Raw genomic sequence first — 24,203 nt, 5'->3', positions numbered from 1 at the left:
GAAGCACACTTTCTGCTTTTTTGAAGCACATTTCCACATGCCCAGCAGGTATCTAGAATTCCTCAGAACAGTTCCCCAGAACCATCTGCAGTTTCTTCAAACTAGTGTGTATGGCACAGATGGAAAACAACTTGAGTTTCAGTTGTTGGATCAGCAGAGGCAAAATAACTACACTAAATACACACACGCACATTCTTCTGTACATGCTCCTTTTTTTTTTTTTAATACTGTATGAACTCTCAATGTGTTAATGATCTCACATGGGCATCTCAAGTGCTACAAGACTGAGTTTATTTGCACAAGAAGATCCCATTTCTAGGACCTTTGGACTTTATACAGCTTCTGACATACAGCTTTCCATGCCACAGCCTACCTTGCCTCAGGAGCAGTGGGCAGCAGCCACATGTTTTTCTCCAGCTACTTCCTCCCAAAGCCATCATTTCCCAACAGGCTGGGTAAGAAAAGGACTTCCCACACCCAACTGTGCCAGTGGTCACCATGGCCTTGGCTGAGCACACAGGTGCTGATGCCATGTGCACAGTGTGTCTTTTCACAGGGTCTGCAAGCTCTGTGTGGATAAGCAGCTCCACTGTGCCATGAGGGATAACAAACAGCAAGCACAAAAAGTAGCCCACAGACATAACCTTCAATTGCTCACTATTGCAGGTAATATGAAAACCTGCAGGAGTTTCAAAGAGAGGACATGAAACCTGACTACCAGCCATTCCATCCCAGCACAAATTTCTCTAAGGATTACAGAACAGTCCCACTTCTAAGTGTCTTCCCCAGGTGTAAAGAGCCTGTTTTTGCTTCTTAAACCTTGCCGGTTAATACCACAAGAGCTGGAAATGGTAATAATAGAAGGGTAAGATGGGAAACGATCATTTCATTAGAACAGTATGCAACCCATTTAATTACTTAGTCTGTCTCCTTTCTGAACTCTGGACACCTTTAAATTTCAAGCAGTAAATTTACTGAGGAATACATACGTGTTGTTAAATTTAAACTGCTATGCTGTATAAACAAGTACTGTAATGACTCTGAAATAGAGTAATATACTCCAAATCCAAATAGCAAAACAGAAGCTCACCTGATATGTCAGCTCTACTGCAAGTAAAGTTAAGACTGGATAAGACAGCAGCCTGCCACGAACAAAGGATCAAACAAAGCTTTGCAAACGCTCTTTTCACTTATTTTGGTGTAGAGCTTGTAGAGCATTCTGTAAAGGAGGTCTCCACAAGTCTAAAGGCTTGTGATTGTTGCTAGAGGAAAATTAGCTTGGTGACAGCACAAAACTAAACCCTGAAGGGGAAGGGCTATGCCACTGCAACTGAGCATGTGATGGCAAAGAGCGGCCAACAGAGAGATGACAAAGGCTCCAATGCCACAAAGCCTGGAGAAGCTGACAGCATTTCAATCAAGGCACAGGACTCAAGTGAGTGGCTAAGCTCCAAACACGACTCATGGCAGCACTCCAAGAAAAATAAGTCCCACGTGAAAGAAAGCTCAACCATGTAGTATCATAGAATCATATCATAGAACGGCTTGGGTTGAAAGGGATCTCAAAGATCATTTAGTTTCAACCCACCTGCTGTGGGCAAAGTCACCAACCCCTACCCCAAGCTGTCCAGAGCCACAATCAGCCTTGCCTTGAATGCCTCCAGGGATGGGGCATCCACAACATCTCTGGGCAACCTGTTCCAGTGTGTCATTACCCTCTGAGTGAAAACATACAGAATAAATGATGAGACAGAAACACTAAAATATTTTTCAAATAAATAATTTATTCCTGATGGATATAGGCATTCCAACTTTGCCATACATTTCTTTCAGGTTACCAGGGGAACATACCTAGCCTCACAAGTTTCCCACTCCACAGAAGTAGCACAAAGCTCCCTCTCAGTAGATGCTTTGGAGTTTGAAGTCTCAAGCTTCAAAAGATGATGCCAAAATGTATACGTTTGTATTTACATCTCAACTTCCCCCCCCAAAAAAAAAAAAAAAAAAATTAAAAGAGTTTACATGGAGGGTATCCCAAAAGACACTGCTTTTATCAGAAAGGAAATACAGATCTACAAGTCAACTGAAGCCAAAGACAGCAAGTATTTCACATGCAGCAGCATCCATTCATGTCATACAGGTGAAAATAATGCCATAACTGGACAATTATATATGTGACTTACATTAGCTCAAATTTCTCTCACATGGTGCGTTAAGTGCACGTGATTACCTCCATCATCCACTTATATTCTTTAAGCACTATTAAAAATATGCAAAAAGAAACTTCCATTTTTCTCCTGTGCTGATGACAGCTGAGAGGACCTACTTGAGACATCTGGTGATGTCAGACTGGAGATACAAGTAATCAGAAGATGACTTTTGAACTCCAGATTCTTGCTTGTCAATGCTTTGAATTGAAAGCTTTTCCAAGTAGCTTCAAACTTCCTCACACAGACACTGCCAGTGTGCTTTGTGTTCCAAGTCTGTTTCCAAGTGAATTGAGTAAAAAATATTCACATGCAGAACTTCAGCACCAGGCTTAAGAACTCATTCATCTCCCTTGCAAGGCAAAGATGGCAAAGATAGGAATTGTCCAAAACATTAACTAGGGAGCTTTTAGAATTAAATAGAACAATAAAAGCATTCATAACTAATTGTATTTTAAAGCAATTTCATCCTGATGCATAAAGAATAAAAATTGGTATTAACTTTCACAACCTCCTTTGCAAGTCGAAATGTAGAGGATTCTTAAAGTAAGAGAAGTAACAGTCAAAACTCATTTGTTTGCTTATTTCCTTTCTTCCTTATACATAGCCCGACTGCGTGGGCTTGATTCCAATATAAAAACAAACTTGAATTGACACTTTAGTTTCACAGCTATGAAAAGAGCATAAAGCTATTTGATACTAAAACTAACAAACCAGTGTAACTTAGAAGTAAGCCTTCAGTTACGCGCCACTATATCCCACTTCAATACAGGAGCAGTCCTATACTTGAACTAGCTTATGTGATCTTAACAAAGACTGGCACAGCTTTCTAATATATTCTTATTGATATATCTATAATACAGCACCCACTATGTGCTTTTCAATGCTTTAGGTCAGTAATATTAAAAAAAAAACAACAAAAAAACCCAAGGCTTCATGACAAACTCCTCTCTTTTTTTCATTTACTACAAATTCAAGTTATGAAAGCCTTGCCATGAAAATCACTGTGCATCAGTTGTGTTTACACCCACACAAACAGCAGTGTTCAAGATATGTAATCCCACTGATCTTCTCTGGAAGAAAAGTTTTGTAAGCAACACAAATTATCCACTACAAATTCCTGAAATATTTGTATTTGTAAGAAGCAACAACATGTTTTCTCTTAAAACTCTACTACTTCTTGAGACATTTTCAGAAATAGTCTGAGACTCAGAAAAGTGAAACAATCCACTGGTTCGGAAAAGGCAAACCTAAAATTACGATTTAATAAAACATTTTAATGAAAACTGAAGTTATCTCAGATTTCTAGTTTTGGTTGTCAAATAACGCTCATAAATTTCCATCTAATAATGTATGCACGCAACATTTTTTGGCATTGTAAAACAGAGAGTAAAAGATGAATTACCCTGGAATGCCCAGAGAATTAGTTCTGATATGCATGTGAATACCAGAGGAATCCATTGAGATTCATGTTAATGGAGTGACTACAAAGAGGAGCTGGAATGATCTGACACACTTATTATGAAGCTAAGATTTATCGGTCACTGCACATCAGTTAGCTTAACACACTGGCAGAATCCTTTGTGTTTGACATCTAAAAATGTAAAGAGAAAAATGTTTTGTCAGCAAGCTTCACTGGTAGTAAAATTAAGTAAAAATACATTCATATTTGAATAATAACAATGGTAAAAAAATAAAATAAAAAAAGATACACCTACCAGGACACAAGGAATAACTGCCTTTGCTAGTAATAAATGTTTTGTGAACCTGGGTATGCACCTAAATCGTTGGCATTGCACAGCATATATTGCTTCTGCACAAGTTTCCATGCAGAATAAGAGTTTTATAAAAAGCTAAAGAAACCAACAAAAACCAACCAAACAAAAATCATCGATGACAGCTTGTACTTCACTACCTCAGATTCTGACACAGTATTACAAAGCTGCACATTCCAGCCCATCCCCCTATTCTAGCAGCTACAGATGCCAGGAAAGAGGTCTTGATTATCACACAAACGTGCTTTCTCCAAGCCAGTGGGTGGAATTCATGCAACTGTGAGAATCTCCAACTTGTAAAATAAATGTGAATGCTATGAGTCTGTTTGGTCAGACAGAGGGGTCTCCAGCTGCATATGGGAATACAGATGACAGCACACAAAGCAGACACACAAGTTACAATCGCCATACCCACTCCAACTATGACCACAGCACAGGAATAATTCTGGGAGGCTCAGAAATTGGCAGGAAAAAATTGACTCCTTCATAATCAATGTATATGGAAAGGCACAGACAGTGGGAAGATAGCCTTTTGCAATGCTTTTCAATCATGTCCTGGCAAAGGCATGCTTCTGACCTTCTCAGCCCAAGATGAGAAAAATCCATTCCCGTGCATGAGACACAGGACTACTGTGTGGAGAATGGCTGTAAACACGAGCAGCTTATTTCTGGCACTTGGATCTTAACAAGGACGCCTACCAAAAATGTGTGGAACATGATCTTACGTTTCAATAATACCTTTGGTTTGGATAGCTCTAAGGAGTACAGAAATGAAAGCCAGAATGTGGTCCAGAGCAAACATGCTTGTTTGGACTAGAGAGGAGAAGGATGAGGGACCAAAAAAAAGTTGAGAAATGGGAACATCTGTGGAAAGGGAAGATGTTTGTGCATACGAAAAGCACTGCTTTCAACAGGACTTCACATATCCAACAAGATCTTCAGAACTAAGCAGAACTAGCCCACCTAGTCAGCAAAGGATGCTCAGATTTCCACGAGACAACTCTGAACAAGGCACCAGTCCATTTAAGATGTTTTTCCCAATGTGGGCTCGCAGAACCTTGTACATACTACCCTAAGCAACCATGATGTGGCTACTACAATTAGTAAACAAAGTCTGTTATCCTCTTCAGATTGCTGTCACTGATTTTTTTTTCCTTTTGTTTCCTTTCCCCCTTTTCCCCCTTTTTGGGCTGGCTGCGGGACTGCAGTTCCCATCATGGACACAAATCTAGAGAAAACCACGACAGCATCTCCTGCACTGCAAAGCATATGAATACACAAATCTACGTTGCTCATCAAACTAAAAGAGACAGTATTTCATATTCCTCCACAATTCTCCATAAGGAAGCAGACTTCTACCAGGAACACATCTTTCCAAAACAGAGCGGTTAAATTTCCGTGCACCTCTCCGAGTAGTGCTTGTATATGCTACAGTAATACAGACTGATGAAGAAGGCAGTCTACAGGAAAGCCTGTAGAGCTTCACCATAACTTCTCACGGTGTCCATTTCTGACTCCTTTACCTGACTCTTGAGAGCAGTGTGTTTCTGCCAGGAATATGGTCGACATTTTGTACTCTAGCTTAGCTTTGAAACAGCTGCCATTAAAAATATACCAAACCAGCTGCTATAGAAATGTCTCTGTCTCTTCCTAGGGCTCAGAAAGAACAATTTTCCATTCATGAGAAGAAACAATTCCACCATGCATAAAGCAGCAAGTTCAAAGTCTATCTTGACAGTCAGTGGGGTCAGAAATGTGTGAGAGAGAGAAGTGTGAGGCCAGGGAGCCTCACACTCATCTTGATATTCAGGGGAAGGCATAAAATACTCAGTGTAGGAGTCATGACATTTTTTATATTGAGAACAGCTATTTTAGATGAGTTGAAGGGTTGTCATGGTTCCCTTGACCCCTCTATAGCTGGATGTTGGGAGAACAAAGAAAACATACAGATCACACTGATTCAATGGAAGACTTTCTGTTAATTTTTATGGCATCTGAGCACTGAATCATTAAGTTATGTAGTTTTACAGACGGTTATAAAAATAGATCTAATGACACGGTCAAGGTCTCAGCAGCATTTTTTAAACAATTCAAGATTCTTTACAATAAACAGAATGCACAATGGTGCGGTCTGATGGAAAAGATTTTGTATAGCTTATTTGAAATAATTGATACAGCTCACTAAATTTAGAGTACAGTCTCTCTACATTCAGAAACTCTACACTGAATCACACAGCTGTGAAGCCTGTTTCCATTATGTATGATACTTTATCATATCGTTAAAGCAAGAGAAACTCTTCCTCTTTTCAGAGCTGTTGCAAATCAAATGCTATCCTCACCAACTGCACCATCATCTTTTTTTCCCCTTACTTTTTATTGTGAAGTCCTGAAATCTCTGTCAAGGTGTAACAAAGCATCTCTGAAATGCATTACAAAAGTGATCTACTTTTCTTCCCAATGGTAAATTAAAATAAATTTAAGAACATGCTATTAAAATCACTTTCTCTGGCACACAACCAAGGAAGCCCTCTATGTAAAAAAATAATTTAAAACAAAAAATTATTTATATATAGATAGATATATATGCAAAAAAATTATCTATGCAAATTTACATTCCAACATAAAGTGGGTATTTATCAGAAGTAGAACCAGCTCTTTCACATGTTCATTATCTTGACAGACAAGATTATATGCAAAGTTTTTGAATAAAAAGTTGGTTCAAAGAATCCTTAACGTCCAGCTTCCCTAATAACAGAATATTACCCTCCACCCTCCTCTCCCCTGCCCTAAACTCGTCAAAACACAGTTCAGAACTCTTAGACAATAGTGATATCTGCTAGGCCACCACTACCCACCCAACTGGCCATCAGTCAGGCACAGGTAATCACTGCCTGCTTGTAAAGCAGAGTAAATGAACAACTCCTCAAGCCATGCAAGAGCTGCACCTGACATCATCTACCATTAATTTGTGTCCCTTGTTATCTCTGCCTCCTCCTTTCACACAGTGCATTTGCCAAATCGTTTTCCCACACTGAGTGGAAATGCGTCTCTCTACCCATCAACTACCCTGGCACCTTGGAACAGAAATAAATGATATACAGAAGAGTGACAAGAGTTAAGAATGAACTGTATGTTATTAAAGCACCATTACAGAGACGGAGATGAACTTCTTGTTTCAGTATCAGGAATTCCAGCATGTTAGGGGCTGGTTTCAGGTTTGACTGGGCTGCAGTCTGATGAAATAGAAATACAAAAACGAAACACCTTAAGTAGATGATGGAATAATTCCACACCACAGTGAGCTGGCCCAATCAACTGTAACAGTGAAGAAGGTCTCATTAAAATTCTGCCTTTTCTTTCTATCCAGTAGTAACACAATATGACAAAAAAAAAATCCGTGGCAGCTTGGGTCCTATGCAGCTGAGGTGTGAACAACTCATTGAAGTAGTACCCTGAAAAAGAACCCCAAGAACTTGCAAAACAAGCCAGGAAGAAACAACAGCTTGGATATTTGAAGACAAAGCAAACAGTACACAACTGCATCTCTGGACAACTGAGTTACAAAGTCAGTAAGTTTAAGCTCACAGATTCTGAGTATCTGGCAACAGGCTGAATTGTATGGCAGACTCAAAAAAAGCAAACCTTGGTCTAACTTACGTTCAAGTACAGTCAAATCTGATTTCTTCTTTGTACCAGCATTCACAAAGGGTCATTCCCTCAGAACTGGATGTATTGGTAAAATACAGTAAAACAATAAAATGCACTAAAGTAAGCTCAAAGAACCAAGAAACACAGCAATCTCATTTAAAAATGATTCTGCGGTATGCAATTCTAGTTTCTTTTTCTATTTCAACTGTGAGGGAAAAAAGGCAGAAACTTGTAAAAAAAAATAGAGTTTAACTGCGAATGTACTCTTAGGAGTGTGCCAATATGATCTTATTTAAGGAGTAAGCAATAATTTTTCAACTTTTTTTGCAGCTTTGCCTGGAAGTCAACACCCATACAGGAATGATATCCGGAGCATTAATGCCACATAGGCATAATCCTCACAGGACCACATCCCTTACATATTTACTGTTAAAGCTCAAGGTAATTTTTGCCCAAGATGGAATACATGTAAGTTCATATTAGGGATGCATACAAGAGGTAAACATGAAGAGGTCACCACATTACTTGAGGCAAAAAGTAAAATAATTATTTATTTAATTAGGTGGTCCCTAATTAGTTTCTCCAAATAAAATACAATAAATTTGTTTTTCTAGTGTTAAGCAGCTCTCTCAGTCTGTAAGTTCTTTGCGGTAGAAATGGTATTTTATTATTGTGCTAGGTGCTCTATTAAAATAAATAAATAAATAAAGTGACAGTAACAATTACCACCTTTGACCTCTGTGTCTCTCTACTTGCATGTCGTTCCTAGCACCACACCAAGCAAGACATCTTTACCTTAAACCCTGCTATGCTTTTTACCAGGAAATAAGTTGCCCAGAAAAAGGAAAGTTCACTGAAAGAAACTTCTTATCCTTCTTCCTCCCCACACCTTTTCCTGGCTTCCTCAGCACAACATTGTTTGTTCCTCTGCTCTTTACTTCTCCTTCCTGACGTGTGTTTTTCCCCCTTTTTGAGCACCAGGCCTCAGGTCCAGCACAACTCTCCAACCTGGTTCCCCTGATGGACTGCAGCATCACCTGCCAACGAGACCCCATGGTGCTGCGGGCATGTGCTGAGCAGATGTGGAAGCCTGTCACAGCCACTATACCCCATGACACAAGGTGCTGCATACCAAGAAATGCAGTCCACCAGCACAGAGGGCAGGGAAGCTGTGGGCCCTGGAAAGCCTGCACACAAGTTGCTTGCTCTGAAACTCTGCTACTCTTCTGGTCTTTCCCGCAGGGAATTCAGCAGCCTGGAAGATGTACCCAAATCTTCTGCATGCTTGGAAACTAACCTCTCCTTCACTCCTACTGCTTCCTGACAGGCAGCGTTTTACCAGAAAAGGAAATAACCATAATTGAATATGGCAGAAATCCATTTTTCCCCAAGTAATCTTAACAGCAGAAGAAACAGTTTCCGGCAACCTGTGCCAGCCCTGCCCATGTTGCTAGGGGGAGACTGCCCAGCCCCACTGCCTCTGTAGTAGCCTCTTGAGAACAACCTCGCTGTGCCCACACTGTGTCCCTGCCAGCCAGCCCCATACCTCTGGACAGGGCTGCAAAGAGGTGGTGGTGAAGCATGGCAAGGCAAAGAGTATCCTAACCCCAAAAAAGCCTGGAAAGTCACAAACAGACAGGGCACAGCGACCTGTGAGGAAGGGAACCAAACACAAGGATGAACCCACACCAACTATACATACTCTGCTCCCCTCCATGGCCACATGCACAATATCAAGGGGCTGCAAGCACGGAGCCTGGCAAACAACAGAATCCTGCAGACTTGGAGCAGTCTTCTACTTTTGGGTCTTTCTTATGTAGGCGCTTCCTCATGGGATGTTTTTTTGTGTGTGTGGCAAGAATCAGAACACAAGGGATATTGTTCTGCTTGGAGATATTTTAGTTTTGAAGGAAAGGGCTTATCCCAGTTTGTGTGTGAGGCAGCCATAATGACAGTCATGTTATTTATGAGGGAGCAGTGGCAATAATAAGCTTGCTTAAATAGCCAGCCCACATTTACTCAGGGAGCCAGAAGCAGAAACCAGACAGCAATGTGGTTAACTTCACCACTGCTTTCATTTATTTGTTGCGTGGGCTGTTCTTAGCACACCTTCCTGCTTTTAGCTTAATAAAATAATACCCACACAAACACAGTAAAAACAGAAAGACTGACTCTGTATTGAAGTACTTCACTGAAGTGCCAGGTTCTGACTCCAACACAGCACAACCACCGCAGGTAGCATGGAGCTGAACTAAACATAAAGCTGCTCATGCAACACTTCATGGTGCTGGGCTAAGGCTTTTATCGTTTTAACTAAGCATCATGAAATCTCTTTGGAGAGTCCTTTATTTAGGAGCAGTAATGCACAGCTATCAGGGGGATTCAGTTCATTTAATTAAGTTGAATACAATTACACTCTAGTGGGCCTTTAAAATGTAAGAATCTATTTAAATATTATTTAGATGCGTATCTTTTAACTACCACAGACTGCACAGGGCTTCCTGTTATATCCTGTTTATATCAATTAGGGACATCAACCTAGCAGTAAGAATTTTCTCTCATCAGTGTATAATCCTTTCTGCTCTGGAATCTGGTATTTTATTTGCACATTTTCCTTCATCTGTGCACAGAGAAGATGTGCATTTTGCATTCCTGTATGCCCATATTGCTTCATCACTGCCAAAGTGCTTCCTAATTAGGCTAAAGAGGCCTCTTACTCCAATAAAAGAGAAATATTTCTATCTACCTACTGAGCAAATCCTACAGAGTCCAGGCTTGAAAAATTGTGTGGTTGCCACACAGGTATTTCAAACACATATTTATTTGAAGGAGCAACATGCAATCTACTACTTTCAGGAGCACCCCAGCAAGGAGTAAGTTACGTGCATGATTCAAGAAAGTGCTTAATCCCATGGAGCTGTCTATGCAGTACTGCGTTCCACTGATAAATACTTACGCTTTCACTGGTCACTGAATGCATTACTCAACTATTACACATCGTATTTTATGCTTCAGATGGCACGCATCTCTGTAAAAAGCCCCACGTGGTAAAGAAGAACCTAAAAAGCAGAAGCTGGCAGAACCCCAGTGTCAATGAAACACGTGAAAAATCATGAGTCTCTACAAAACCCAGTAGTTTGTTGTGGTCAACCCAAGTCCCTGAACCACAAGTCAAAACGCTGCAACTTTAGATAAAGACACTTGGACTTGGAGAGTAAACTAAGTTGGCACTTGAACAACACAGCAACCTGAACATCAAAAGGAGGGTGTCTTGCAAATGAACCATTTGTCAGAACAGGTGTCACACAGAAGAAAAACATCTCACTTAATTGTGAATGAGATTGTAAGATGAGAAGAAAGCCTCAGATGGATGAGTTCCCTCACAGATTCTGCTTCTGAGATGAAAGCACAGCCTGTAGTCTTGGGGAACACCAAGCCACAAATCCCGCAAGTGAGCAGGACAACCTATGCACCTGGGCCAATCTGAAGAGCCACAAGAACAGCAGGGAGCTCTCTGAGCAAAAGGAAGGCATTATACATCACACTGCTTTTCAAAGCACGCATCATTATCAGTCCCAAACCAAGAATGGATAGTAATAAGCTACCTCCTGCATAAAGAATCGGGACTTGAAGGGAAGCCTCTCACAAAGAGAATCACACCTGCTGAGATCTCTCTTCCAAGCTTTAGAGCTATGTCTCAAGGCATCAGGGCAGGCTGGCAATGAGTTACATGTTAACAGGCAATCAGGGCATCTGCTGTATCCAGCAGTCAACAACCCCCTCAGCCTCAGCCTGTTCTAGCTAGCCGGCACTCTGCTACAACTTATCCACCTAAAGCATCTGTAGGTAATACCTACCCCAGCATTACCTCTCATGACTCACATGCTCCTTAACAGCTTAACCCACTTATACTCCATCTTTAAGCAAAATCAGAACAAGGTGCAACCAACTAGGCACAAAGGCTTTGCCTTCTGATATCCCACCCTAGGACTGAAGCAAGACCTATCATTTCAGAGCCAGGCCTGAATCTCCACCACTGATACTCCGTGCCCCACCATCAGGCCCGGGCCCCTCCCAGGGCAGCCTGCACACCGACGTCCCCCTTCCTAAGTCTCAGCACACGCTCTGCTCATTTCCTGTCACGGAGGTTGCAACTATTCCTTCCATAGGAGCTTCCCAAATCCCTCTACCTAGTGGTTGTCAGCTGCTCTTCTCAGCTGGGACCCTTTCTGTCTTTCCTTGGCTACAAAAATACAGTTCTGGATACAGAATCACACACATTTGCTTTGTGCCATCACCTATTTTCTCGTTACACTAAAAGCATTTCCCTGAGTGAGGTAGAAGTCTGGAACAGAGAGAGTCCTTGTTTTTATTTTTCTTTTAATTAACTGCTCAAAATAGAAGCCCTATGCAGCAGCAGCTCTACCCAAGAGAGGGAGGAGGACCAGAGATGTAAAATACTCCTCACCATCTTTTTTTGTGGCAGTTTTCACCATAAATACCCATCTGCAAAAGCACTATGTCATCGTTGTAATTAGGTTTGACAGATTAAAAAAAAAAGAATTTGTAGAATCTTTTGTATTCAAAGTACATTTGAGATGAGGATTAAAAACCACAACTAGCTTGGCAAAGAGTACTTGAGGAAAGTAGCAGCCAGCCAAAGAGGAAAACCAACATTCAGGACTTGCACCTCTTCCTTTTGTCTCAACTTTGGTAATTACAAACTCGACCTCTAAACCGAGAAAACCCAAAGAGACTCATTGGGGTTGACTCTGCAACAAGGATATGCAGAAGCACCCTTTGCTATTCTCTTCTCTGCATGAACACACACCATACGTGGAATGAAGTAATACTTCATCACCGTGCCAATATTTTGATTAGGTCCTTGACCTTATGTTCTCAGTTGACTTCCTGAGTTTAGATAGACATTATGCAAATCTTGGGCTTTACAAGCGATACCCATCCGCACGTATATACATACTCACTTCCAGACACAAAACCTAAACAATACACTGTGGGATGTGTGCTGAGCAAGAAACAATGTACCTCACAGAGGTGATGTACCCCAATTTCCCTTCAATTCGTTAAACAACAGACCATACCCACCACAGGGGAGTGGGATGGCAGAGAATTAGACTGCATTTCATGCCTCACTGCAAAACATTCAGGTAGCAGTAATTAAAGAGGAGAGCAGAATTTTTGAAGACCGACAACCATTTTGCACTTCCTACAGCTGAGCAATTTCCACTGATGAAACAAGAAACAAACAGATCTCATTGCAAACCTCTAAGACTGAACAGAATAAAACACTGTGGAACAAAATATAATGAAAAATTGGGCACCTTTCAACTTTTATTTACACACTGCACAGAAAGCAATGTAGGAATATTGCAAGCTGAAACACTGAGGGAAATTTGGATAACTAAGAAGAGATACCAGGGACTGCCATCTTCCTCTACAACAAAAACACGACCTCAGAGAAACTTTAAAGAAGTATAGTATGTAAAAACAAACAAAAACATCCAAAGAATTTGCCACGTCTGGAGATTTTCAATATGCTCTGCCAGCAGGAAAATTTCCTTTACTCAGTCCTTTTACTCCAGTGAAATGAAAATAGACATAAGGATACGCATTCAGAGGGGGAAGAGAAAGCCACCTGCTTTTGAGCTGAACTAGTACTGCTGCCTCATCTGTAACAACACGGATCCACCTGACAGCACTAATGCATCCCAGGAATTGTTCACATCCTCAGAAAATGGACTGCAGCCTCCAGCTCATGTATGTTGCATGTAGAAATCTGTTGTCCCTAACTCTTATATAAAAGATGACATATTGCCCACAAAACATTCTGAAGCACAGAGCTTTCGGAGCATAACCGTGGTCATCTTTAAGTTGGAAACCTGAAGACTGAAGTTAAAAACGTGCCGCGTGCAATCTGTCTCCACCCTTTTCCTGTTATACTGTGGTTACTTATGAATTCTGAGGTGGGAAGAATGACAGATAATGGAGTGGAAGTCAGAGCCTGCAAGTGGTGATGCATATTACATATGGATGTAATTACCCATATGCTTAAAACATTTTTTTTTCTTATTTTCATCCTCACAAAGTACACCTTTTGGCTTAAATGGAAAATAAATAAATAAATAGATAACAAAAAAAAATGGTCAGCTTTTAGAGTTATTGTGCTAAGCTAGGCAGCCATTGAAAACTCACAAGTATAATCAACTATTTGGTGTTACTGAAGATTTAGTTTATATCTACAGGGTGATGGGATAACAAAACAAAACAAATCTAACAGTAGTGATTAAAAGGAAAGCAATGAGCTTCAATCTAGAAATAGAACCTAAGTACCTTAAATTTGCTTTCCAACCCTAAGATGTTATAAGAAACTTCTGGTGCAAAAAGTCCTTTCATACAAGTCAGAATGCACAGGAAGCTCCTGCTGTGAGACCACAGGTACAAATTCCTAAAATGATGGATGTATTTCAGAACTTGTAGAGATACAGTCAATACAGATGAAATACAATTCCTGAAATCTACACAACTCTAAATATATTACTATTATGGCAACCAGAACACCTTAAAGGATTAAAATGCTTTTTCCTAAAGTGCAATGCGATGTGATTGACATAAAAGGGTGTTTTCACCAAAGCTCCAGCTATGGGTGTACACTCATTTTACAAATGTGCACCCCACTAACAGGCAGCACATGAGGCTCATATGAAATATGAGCCCTCATGATCAGCACTCTCCAATCCATTCACACCCCCCCCCCCCCCATCACTGGGTGGACAGAATAGAGCCAGCTCCACACAGCAGGGTCAGCCTGGCACTGGAAGAACCAGAACACGATGGAACTTGTAAAGAAATGGCAAAGGGTATTTCTCTCCTTCCCAGTTTAAAACCTATGGACTGTGCTTAATTTTGGCATAAGTAAACTCTTGTTCCCTAGGCTCATGACACTTTTTATGTACACAGTGCAGAAATTAGACCCTTTATCTGTTGTGCCACTTCATCTTTTATTGCACCCACCACACCTTCAGCATCAAACAAGATCAGGAACATCCAACACCAAGACACTGCTCAGGTGCTCTTCATTCAGCACTGCAGCAGGCTGGATGATATTAACACTGACTCCTGCCATGCCCACTACAAAGCTTTCAACATATCGCTTTTACTGTTCTATTAAATTGTTACCTAATCTCTCTTATATGTGCCCTCCCACATGTCAAGAATAGGACAAACACAGAGAACACTAAGTAAAATGCAATTTATTATCATAAATACAGTATCAATTATGAAATTGAAAAAGACATATAAGTTTAATTATCAGGAATATATATAACCTTCTATGTGTATGTGTACCCATGTATGTAAAGATGACTTGCCTTCCATTTTAATTTTTTTTTTCTCATCTGGATGCCTGATCACATAAACTGATCTCAACAGCATATGCTTACATTCATACAGGGCCATAAAATGAGCACAACCCAATGGGCCTATAGTACAGCACACCTGAAACAGCACTCCCATCTGATAGCATTCTGAGCAACACGGACCTCAAGAGTCTATTCTCCAATTTACTGTACTACATTCAGTAAAGAAGCCTGAAAATACGATTTAGAAATCACTGTATTACATTCTTAAGCTTGTTCATCTAATTTTCCCTTGCTTAAAACTGTTCTCCTGACTGGTTGCACAATCCTCACTCTCAGTTTCCAACTCTTCACAGGAAACATGCTTCTGAAACTAGTATGTAGCTCAAAAAGATTTACCCTGGTGTCATAAGAAATCAAACTGTTACATATTCCATTACACACGTCTTAGTTCATATAGAAATAGCCCATAATAACTTCCTGTTACTAAGCACAGAGGCAGACAAGGAAGGTCTGCTGTTGTTTTAAGAACGGAAAGATGCTCCACTCAGCTCACAGAGATGAACACAGGGCCAACACACACGCTCCTGGCTCACATTCCCGCTACTGGACAGCAGCAGTGCAGCTCTTCTTGCTTTAAGATCAGCTATTTTTCATAATATAAGCTTGTGTTGAGAACTCCTGGATTTGAATGCATTTTGGTAAATTGTTTTGTGATTTTTTTTTCCTGCCAATGAGACAGTTAAGCCTCTTGAAGAGAGAATAACTAAAAGCCCTCGATGTCTCTTTATCTCATCACACACACGTATAGACTTCTTAAATGGAGAATGTGCTTTTATAGCAGAAAGCTAATTGTTTGGAGATTTGCACATATTAAGCCTCATTTCTTTTCTCAGCCCATTTCTTTACAAACACCTGGAATCCAGATTCCAGCTAAGTAACCCTGCCATTCATGCAGTCACAGCCTCTGTCTCCTCCCACAGCCAATCAATCACACAGACAAAGCTGCAGGTTTGTTAGTCATGCTCCAGGTCATGCAATGGCAAAGCAGAAGACTATCAGCAGCCTTTTATGTCAAAACAGATATTGCTATCAATAATCTTTCAGGGTTATTAACAAGTATTTCTTATTCAGCCTAGGTTTCTGAACCTAGCAAAGCCCAAGCACAAATTGTACACCCTTAATATCTTGATAATAGGGAAAGTGGAAATGAACAAAGCTCATGTTGCTGCGTGAAGAAAAAGTTATTAGAGGACCATGCCTACAGCAGAGTTGCCACGTGATTGAGGGAGATTCCAAGGAGGCTCAGTGCTCCAGCATCCTCTTCTGCATCACAGTCTCTGGAGAGAAGGCAGCCCCAAAGGAACTGGCCCAGGATCAAAGCTAGAGCTCTAGTTTTTGTCCTGAAGCTTTAATCAAAGACTAGAAGGACAGTGATGTTCTCCATTCTCCCTCTACCAACATTGCCATCCCTCCACTACTGCCTCATGCCTCACCCAGCTGCACTCACTGCCATCACCAGTGCTTCCACTGCCTGCACAGCAAGCATGCCAGCAGGAGTAATTTACACCCAGTTCTAAATGGCATCACACTAAGTGAGATTCATCTCTAGTAACTATAAAACGTTATTTGCTCTGAGATGCACTCCAAATGACACACTTTCACATGACTATAGAAAACTGTAACTAAGGTGTGTACCATAACACACTGGATTCCATGCAGTACAATTCAATTATTTGGTGATCTGTGCATGCAACAGTTTTCCATTTCTCACATTAATTTTTACAATTTTCTTGCTGTTTATAGACAGTGACATTTGTTCATATCCTCAATAGGAAGGCAGCATTGTTAAAGTCAATCTTGCAAGCCACTGCTCTTGACAGAGTGGGCTTGATGGACTGATTTCCAAAATGTAAAATTATGAGAAAAAAGTATTTCAAAACACTAATAATGGAGCCGGTATTCACAGCAAACAGCAACACAGTACAGAAGAGAACGTACCTCAAGATTCCAATTTACTGTAAAATACTCTCTAGTAAAGAGCAGCTCTCAGCAGAAAAAGAAGAGCTATACAAATCCTCTGTACCTCTTCTTCTGTAATTCAAAGGCCAGGCAAACTTGGAGTTTGCCTTCAGAAAGAACAAAGTGGGCACCAGAACCAAAAGCTCTTATCACTCCTGACTGCACAGGATCTTATGGACGTTGCTGCCTGATGGAGACATCTGTGCTATATGACCTGACATGTGAGAAAAAGCCTGGACCAAAGGTTATCTCTCTCTTCATAAAGGGATTAGTGTAGCTAAGTGTAACATTTTGTGGAGAGCAGGATGGAAGGAGCTGCAACAGGTTATGCTTGAAAAACAAAATTAAACATCTAAACTGAAAGCCACTCTCCATTTAATATGCTTCATCTGAAGGCAAAATATAGTCCGCTTCATAGTTCGGTAACACAGGAAAAAAGGGGCACCAGCTGGGAGAGCAGAAGCTATCTGCTGGGTTTATCCTAACTCATGCAACTGGGATACAATTTAAAATACAAAGTAACAAAAGTCCTTTGAGCTTTCGGAGCCAGCTCACAGTACCATGGCCATTTTGCAGATGCTAGAAGAGTCAAGTACATCCTGTTTCCAAACACCCACACCACAGCCAGGACCCAGCTGCCTGCCCACTCTGCTGCCCTCACGTTTTGGTACAACAGCACTGAGTGCTCATACCTGAAGGCAGTGTGAACTCCGATCGCCAAGAGAACATCAGAGAAGTGCTTCTTTGGGAGGCTGGAAGGGCATGAAGGGATGAGATCTCTGCTGCAAGTTCTGGGAGAAACAAGCAGCTGGAGCAAACTGCCCCAGCACCTTTTGTTACTGCTATCAGCTGGGCATCTCTTCCCCATCTCCAGATTTCCAAGTTCCCTGGCTTCCTATCAAATTCCTCTCCCCAAAGTATGCTAGACAGTATGTAATTACACGTTATCACAGCAGTATTATCAGCTGGCGTCCTTCTCTCTTTTCGTTTGTTTCTTTACTACATTGATAAGAAATTCAAATAGTCACTGAAACATGGAGAGCAAGCTAGATTGTGTATGTAAATATTACTGCTCCCAGTAGAATTGCAGGGGCGTTTTATGGTCCTCAAAGCAGACACACTCTTCTGCTCAGCTAACTGCAGTCACTAGGAATGCAATGGCTTTCTCTTAGCAAGGTAACTAAGTTCCTTAGCATCTCCTGCACCTTGGCCATTGAAGACAAAAGCTCCTCACACAAATAAGTATTCCTCACTGAAATCCCTGCTCTGTCAAAACCAATCAGAATTTTGCCAGTGATTTCATTAGTACCAGCATTTCACCCAAATACCTGCCCCAGCTGTGGAAGGAAGAGGAAGAACATCATATCAGCACAAAAGGTGCAGCTGAGTCTGTCTTCCCCATACTGAGGTGAACAGGGAAGGTTTTGAAAGCATGTCATTAAAAAGAACATAAGTTGCAATTTCCATTTCACAGTACAGCTTGTTTTCAGGTTCACCGACAAACCTTCAGACTTCAGCAACTGAGAGTTTTAAGACATCAAACATCTGATTTTACATATTTCAACCCCCCCCCACCCTTTTCACGGTGTTGAATTCCAGGGATGCAGGGAATTTCTACACTATTGCTCACGACCCACGTACTGCAATCTCAAAACCTTACTGTATTTCAACCACTCATCACCGCTCTGAGATGCTGCAAATTGCAATGAACCAGTACATTCCAATGCCAGCTTGCTACAGACTAAGCAAAAGCTTTCAAGTAAAATTACGTTATATAGTGAGCTCCATTAACAGTACAACTAGCTCTGAGTTGCTTACACCATAGCTGTGACTATGGAATATTTCATTAGTAAGTGCAAAATGAAAAAGTTGCACTCACTTCAACAAAATCCCAGTACAGCTGCAAGTACACTCAAAATTTGTCAAGTACAGAGAGAGTTATTATGCAACTTCAAAGTCCACAAAATATGCTGCTTGCTTACTACTTGAAAAGTATTTTCTTCCCCACTGGACCTGAGGACCTGTCATCACAGGTTCCTGATTGTGAAGTCCTACTTAAGGATAACTAACTCAAATGTACACAATGAAGTATCAACCTGAGCAAGGGACTCAGGCTGCATTCAGAGCACAACAGCAGGGCTGACCTTTGTGGCCTTGCTTCCTATGCCCAGGGCAGACACCAGCATGGTCATTTACCCAGGTACCCAGCTTCAGCAGGTTTCAGAAGACCTGAAGGAGAAGGGGACACCTTCTCTTCAACCCACTCCTCAGTAGGAGGAAAACAGCACCAGCCATTTCATTATTTTTGCACAGAACAGCTTGTTCTTTCCCACAAGGACAGCAAAGCAGCAGGCCAGGCCCACTGTCCTCAAAGGTTCTGAAGACTGAACTGAAAAAAGTCCTGAGTCTCCTCCTGACCTCAGAGCCTCCTGTCTCCAGCCTGCAACTGAGCTTCGTGCTGCCTGAGGCATCTTTCAGCTGTATCAACCATCCCATGATCACTGTCTAAGAAAGACATTTGTTTGGCCAACAAACTTCTGACATCCACCTTTCCTAGTCTCATTCCAGCTTTCCTCTCTCTCATAACTCCCTTGAGACCTTGTCTCTTCCTGCACGGCTTGGTTAGCTTCGAAGCTGCTGCAGGGCCAACCTCCCACTGTATCACAATGCCAACTTCTTGGTTCACCATGACTCACTCTACCATCCATCTCCGTGTTCCCTAAATATTTCGGATTATGAAGTAAGTCCCAGGAATTCAAGACCTATCCTCTCAACTGACAATGCAGGAGTGCCTCTGTAGGTCACCATCAAGGCTTCATGGACCATGGCCAACAGTTTCCAGGTGCTCAGTTGAAAAACACTTACCTAGTTTACTACTTAACTTTTGCAGCGAAGGATTGAAAGGAATGAACTTCTAAGTATCAACAAGATGAGTTGACTTCAGGAAGACAGCACTGAAGTTTATGCTTAGTTCACAGGAAGATGTACTTCGCAACAGCAAAAACCATAAATGCTTTAAAAACCTGAAATCTGAAGAAAGCTGTCAACTCACACTGAGAAGAGCTTCAGTCTTTCCTCAGATAAGTCATTATTTGAAACCCAATGGAAGGGTAGCTTTTCTTATTTGTCACTGTGCTGTAATACAAAGCACAAAAAGATAAAGCAGCTATGTTTGCAGCCCATCTAAACAAGCAACACTACAATCATAGAATGATTCCTTACTGTGAAGCAAGCAAAGAAAAATGACTCCCCTTTAGTTTTATTAGAAGAAAGATAACAAATACATAGCCCTGTTTTCCCAAGATGGAGAATAAACCGTACAGCCAGAAGAAATCTATTCTAATTATTAGTCGGGTGAGAATCAGATCTTTTCTGCATCGTGCCCCAGTGTGCTACTCTGTTGCTTGGCCTCCTCCAGCACTCCTTTCCAGGCATCCAATAACCCTTTGCTTTTACTAAATGCAGTACTGAAACCTGCCAGAAAGTGAGAGAAAGAGACCGTTCATAAAGTACCAACTGTCCGCTCCCTGCGAACTGGCAGAACTGACTCTGCCTGCATGCTTAGATTAAAATCATTAACAGGGAAACAGTGTATACAGCCGGGCAACGTTAAACTGAACGTTGCGTGACCAGAGCACTCCTGTGGGGGAAGGCAGTGGGGCAGCCTTGTTTTTGTTTGTTGGTTTTAATGAAAATGTCTCGTTTAGGATATTAACAGCAAAGCCTACAGGGGAGAGGAAAAAAAAAAAAAAGCAGCATAAAATGCTAACTTCAGTCTTTGTTAAATTCAGTGCCGCTTCGGATTGGATCCCACTTGTTTACCATCGATTACGTGCCAGAGCAGTCTTCCATATGGGATTTCTCTTCGCACCCTTTAACACCCGTTGGTTGGTCGCTTAAAGCAGAAACCGAGGCACACCGGCACAGCCCGTTTGCTCTCAAAGCGGACAAGCAGGACTGTGCTGTGCTCCGGCCGCCTGGAAGGCGGCCAGCTGCAGCACCTACACAACGTGAGCGCTTGTTTTTGGCCGAGCGGCAGTTGTTAGGTGCGGGGCCGAACAGCAGCGGAGCAGCGACCGCTCGTCCGCTCGCATTCCGCGGCCGCAGCCTCGCGGGGCACAATGGCCCCATTGACTGGGGGGCGGGCGCCCGCCGGCACAGGGAGCGCCGCTCCGCTCTCGGTTTCCCCGCGGAGCCGCGCAACTTTCCGACCGCACCGCTCAGAGCGGACCGGGCGCGGCAGGTGCCGCGGGGACTCACCAGAATGCCCATCACGTCGGCCCACAGCTGCGCGAACGCCTCCGAGGGGCCGCTCTCCGCGGGACCGCACGAACCCCGCTCCCCCTCCATCCCGGTCCCGTCGCCGCCGCCGATCAGCGCCGGCCGCGCGCCGCCGCCGGGCCGCCCCGCCCCGCCATGCCGCCGCCCCGCTGCCTGCCGGCCCTCAAACTTTCCGCCCGGCACCAGGCGCCCAGGCCCCTCCTCCCGCCCGCCCCCGGGCTCACCCGCCGCGCATGGCAGCCGAGGGGTCCCGCGGCCCGGGGTGCTGCGGGAGGGCTGACCCGAGCACACCTGCGGGCGCTGATGGGGCCCCGTGCTCCCGGGGGACTGAAGCCTGGCAGTGGCTGTGCGCGAGGCACGGCGCTCCTTGGGGAAGGGCTGTGGAAGCGTTGTCTCCATGCACACCTCCTGTTCGGCTCTACTTTTCCCCTCCCCCGTATTATAATGAAATTAAGTAGTCATTCGTTACAGGCAGCTCCCACTTCTTAGCCAACAGTCTCTTGCCCGTGCAGGCACACAGGTGCGTTTGGGACGGCTTTGGGATCGCAGCTTCGCGATGTGCCCGAGCTGGGGCCCAGGGCTGAGCCTGCGGGCACGCCATGCAGCTCCGGACCTACCGCGGCCTCGTGCACAGCCAGGGCGGCTCTGCCCGAGCCAGCTCTCAGCCCTGGTGTGCATCGTAATGCTTGGAAATCGCTGGCTGCTCTTGAAAAGCTGCCCGTTCGGGCTGGTGTTCACTGGAAGCACCTGTCTGCGCGGGGGAAAAAAAAGTTGTGATATCAGGGGGTGTGCAGCTGTCACACAGTGGCCAAGCATTTGGAGTGCTCCTGTTTCAGGGTGGCTTGCAGCATCCCCACTGTCCCTCCAGCTGTGCTCGCTCTCAGGCCAGACGCCGGGTGCTCTCTCTGCTCCCCAGACCCGCACCCACAGCCCAGGAGGACTGGAGAAACAAATGACACCATCTGCTAATGGCACCAAAATAGTTCAACAGAAAGCATGAAGCAGCAGTGGGCGCCTATGTGCTCCTTGCTTTCACTCTGCTTTCCTACTCATGCTTCTTTTCTGTCCTCAAAGGTACCATTGCTTGCTTTGCAGTGTGAAATAGCCCGCTAGTGCCAGAGGAAAAAAGCCCATTGACATCTTAGAATCATAGAACGATTTTGGTTGGAAAGGACATTAAAGATCGTCAAGTTCTGGTCCCCTGCCATGGGCAGGGTTGCCAACCACCAGATCAGGCTGCACAGAGACCTGTCCAACCTAGCCTTGAACACCTTCAGGGATGGGGCATCCATAGCTTCTCCAGGCAGCCTGTGCCAGTAACTCACCACACTGTGAATGAAGAATTTCTCCCTAACATCTAACCATGTTTTAGTTTATGACCATTCCCTCTTGTCCCATCACTATTAGACTGAATAAAAAGTCAGTCTCTGTTCTGCTTATAAGCTCTCTTCAAGTACTGGAAGATCTCAGTGAGATGCCCCTGGAGTCTTCTCCAGCCTGATCAAGCTTCAACCTTTTTTCACAGGAGAGACACCTCTTTGGACCTGTTCCAGCAGCTCTACATCTTTCTTGTGCTGAGGACTCCAGGCCTGAACACAGTACTCCAGATGGGGCCTCACAAATGCAGAGTAGAATGGGACAATCACCTCCCTCTCCCTGCTGGCCACTCCTCTGTTGATGCAGCCCAGGATATAGTTGGCCTTCCAGGCTGCAAGTGCACACTGCTGGTTCAAGTCCAGCATGTCCTAAGTCCTTCCTCCAAAGGGCTGCTCTCAAGGAGTTGTCCTCCCATGCCTCCTTTCCCAGCAGCTGCTGTGCAAAGCAAGAGCATAGACTAAGCACTGTTACAACAGCTATTGCTGGAGTTGGGAATGGTGCATGTAGAGAAAAACTAAAAGAGAATTATGCTTAGAGAAAGTACCAAAGTAACTTTTGATGGTGTGAACATAAGGATACACATGTAGGACATATACAGTGTAATTTGTCATATTACTTCTTAATAATAACAATTAACAAAAGCCCCCAGACAGAAATAAAATCCCTGCTAATTGACCTTTCAATTGTATGTACCTATAAGCCTGTGAAGTACGAGGATAAGGCGTGCCAGTGAAGTCTCTCTGCACTTTGAGATGACAAGCATAACACCAAACTGGTTTAATTAGTTGGGGTAGTTTATGTAGTGACCATCTTAGATCCATGCTAAACCCCATACAGCAGTAACGTCAACCTACCTGCAAAATATCTGAGCAAAGCACACTGTTCATCTCAATACTGAAATGACCTGGGCACCTCCTGTGTACACTGTTCCGCATATGCTCCCTTTCTTATATTTTGGAGGCATGTTTTAAAAAAAGCAAGCTTCAGCACAACATCTAACAAACCTCATCATTGTGACTCACAGCAGTGATTAAGATTAAGATCAAATAGGCACAGTGGGCAGTGTTCCCACTGCCGGGCACCTCCCTGCCGATGGAGGTCATTGCTCCCATGCAGAGATGACTCAACAAGTTGCAGAAGCCAGCCCCGAGCACTGTGCTTCTGAGCCTTCTGGTGCTGGTACAGGAACCGGGTATGAGCCACGGTGATCCCACAGCTGCTTCCTGAGCCATGAGGTCACTCTATTTTGTGGAGGCAGCAACTGTCATCAGCACAATCAGCACAGCATGGCTGTGGCACTCTTCCCTCGGCCAACTGACATTAACATATCTGATAGTTGGAGCCTTTGATTTCAAAAAAGGGAGATGAAGGAAGAAGAGATCTTGCCCAACCACTTAAGTCCAAGAGCAGTTTCTTTAAGAAAGAAAAGAAAGAAAGAAAGTCTCTTGAGCGAATTGCAACGAACCCATGGCAGGGTTTGGATAGCCGCCATCCTCCATGGCCTTGCAATTACAGCA

The 24,203-nt window shown here is 43.1% G+C and overlaps 1 protein-coding gene across 6 annotated transcripts in view; it reads right to left on the bottom strand.

Moving 5' to 3' along the window:
- The window catches only part of LOC136045652 (SAM and SH3 domain-containing protein 1-like), a 520,676-nt gene that overhangs the window by 95,876 nt on the left and 400,597 nt on the right, over positions 1–24,203 (bottom strand). The window contains exon 1 of one of the 6 annotated variants that reach the window (XM_065731709.1): positions 21,289–21,442. The exons of the other annotated variants lie outside the window; for them this stretch is intronic. Coding sequence (XP_065587781.1) covers positions 21,289–21,378 — 90 coding nt within the window. The 5' untranslated portion in view covers positions 21,379–21,442. Of the gene's footprint in view, positions 1–21,288; positions 21,443–24,203 lie in introns of those variants that run through there. 6 annotated transcript variants of the gene reach the window in all.

The sequence above is a fragment of the Cyrtonyx montezumae genome, unplaced genomic scaffold, assembly GCF_038088225.1.
Source record: "Cyrtonyx montezumae isolate F1298 unplaced genomic scaffold, pur_monq_1.0 scaffold_0, whole genome shotgun sequence".
NCBI classification, from domain to species: Eukaryota; Metazoa; Chordata; class Aves; order Galliformes; family Odontophoridae; genus Cyrtonyx; species Cyrtonyx montezumae.
The sequence above is the reverse complement of the archived record's forward strand: the minus strand, read 5'-3'. Positions and strand labels throughout refer to the sequence as shown.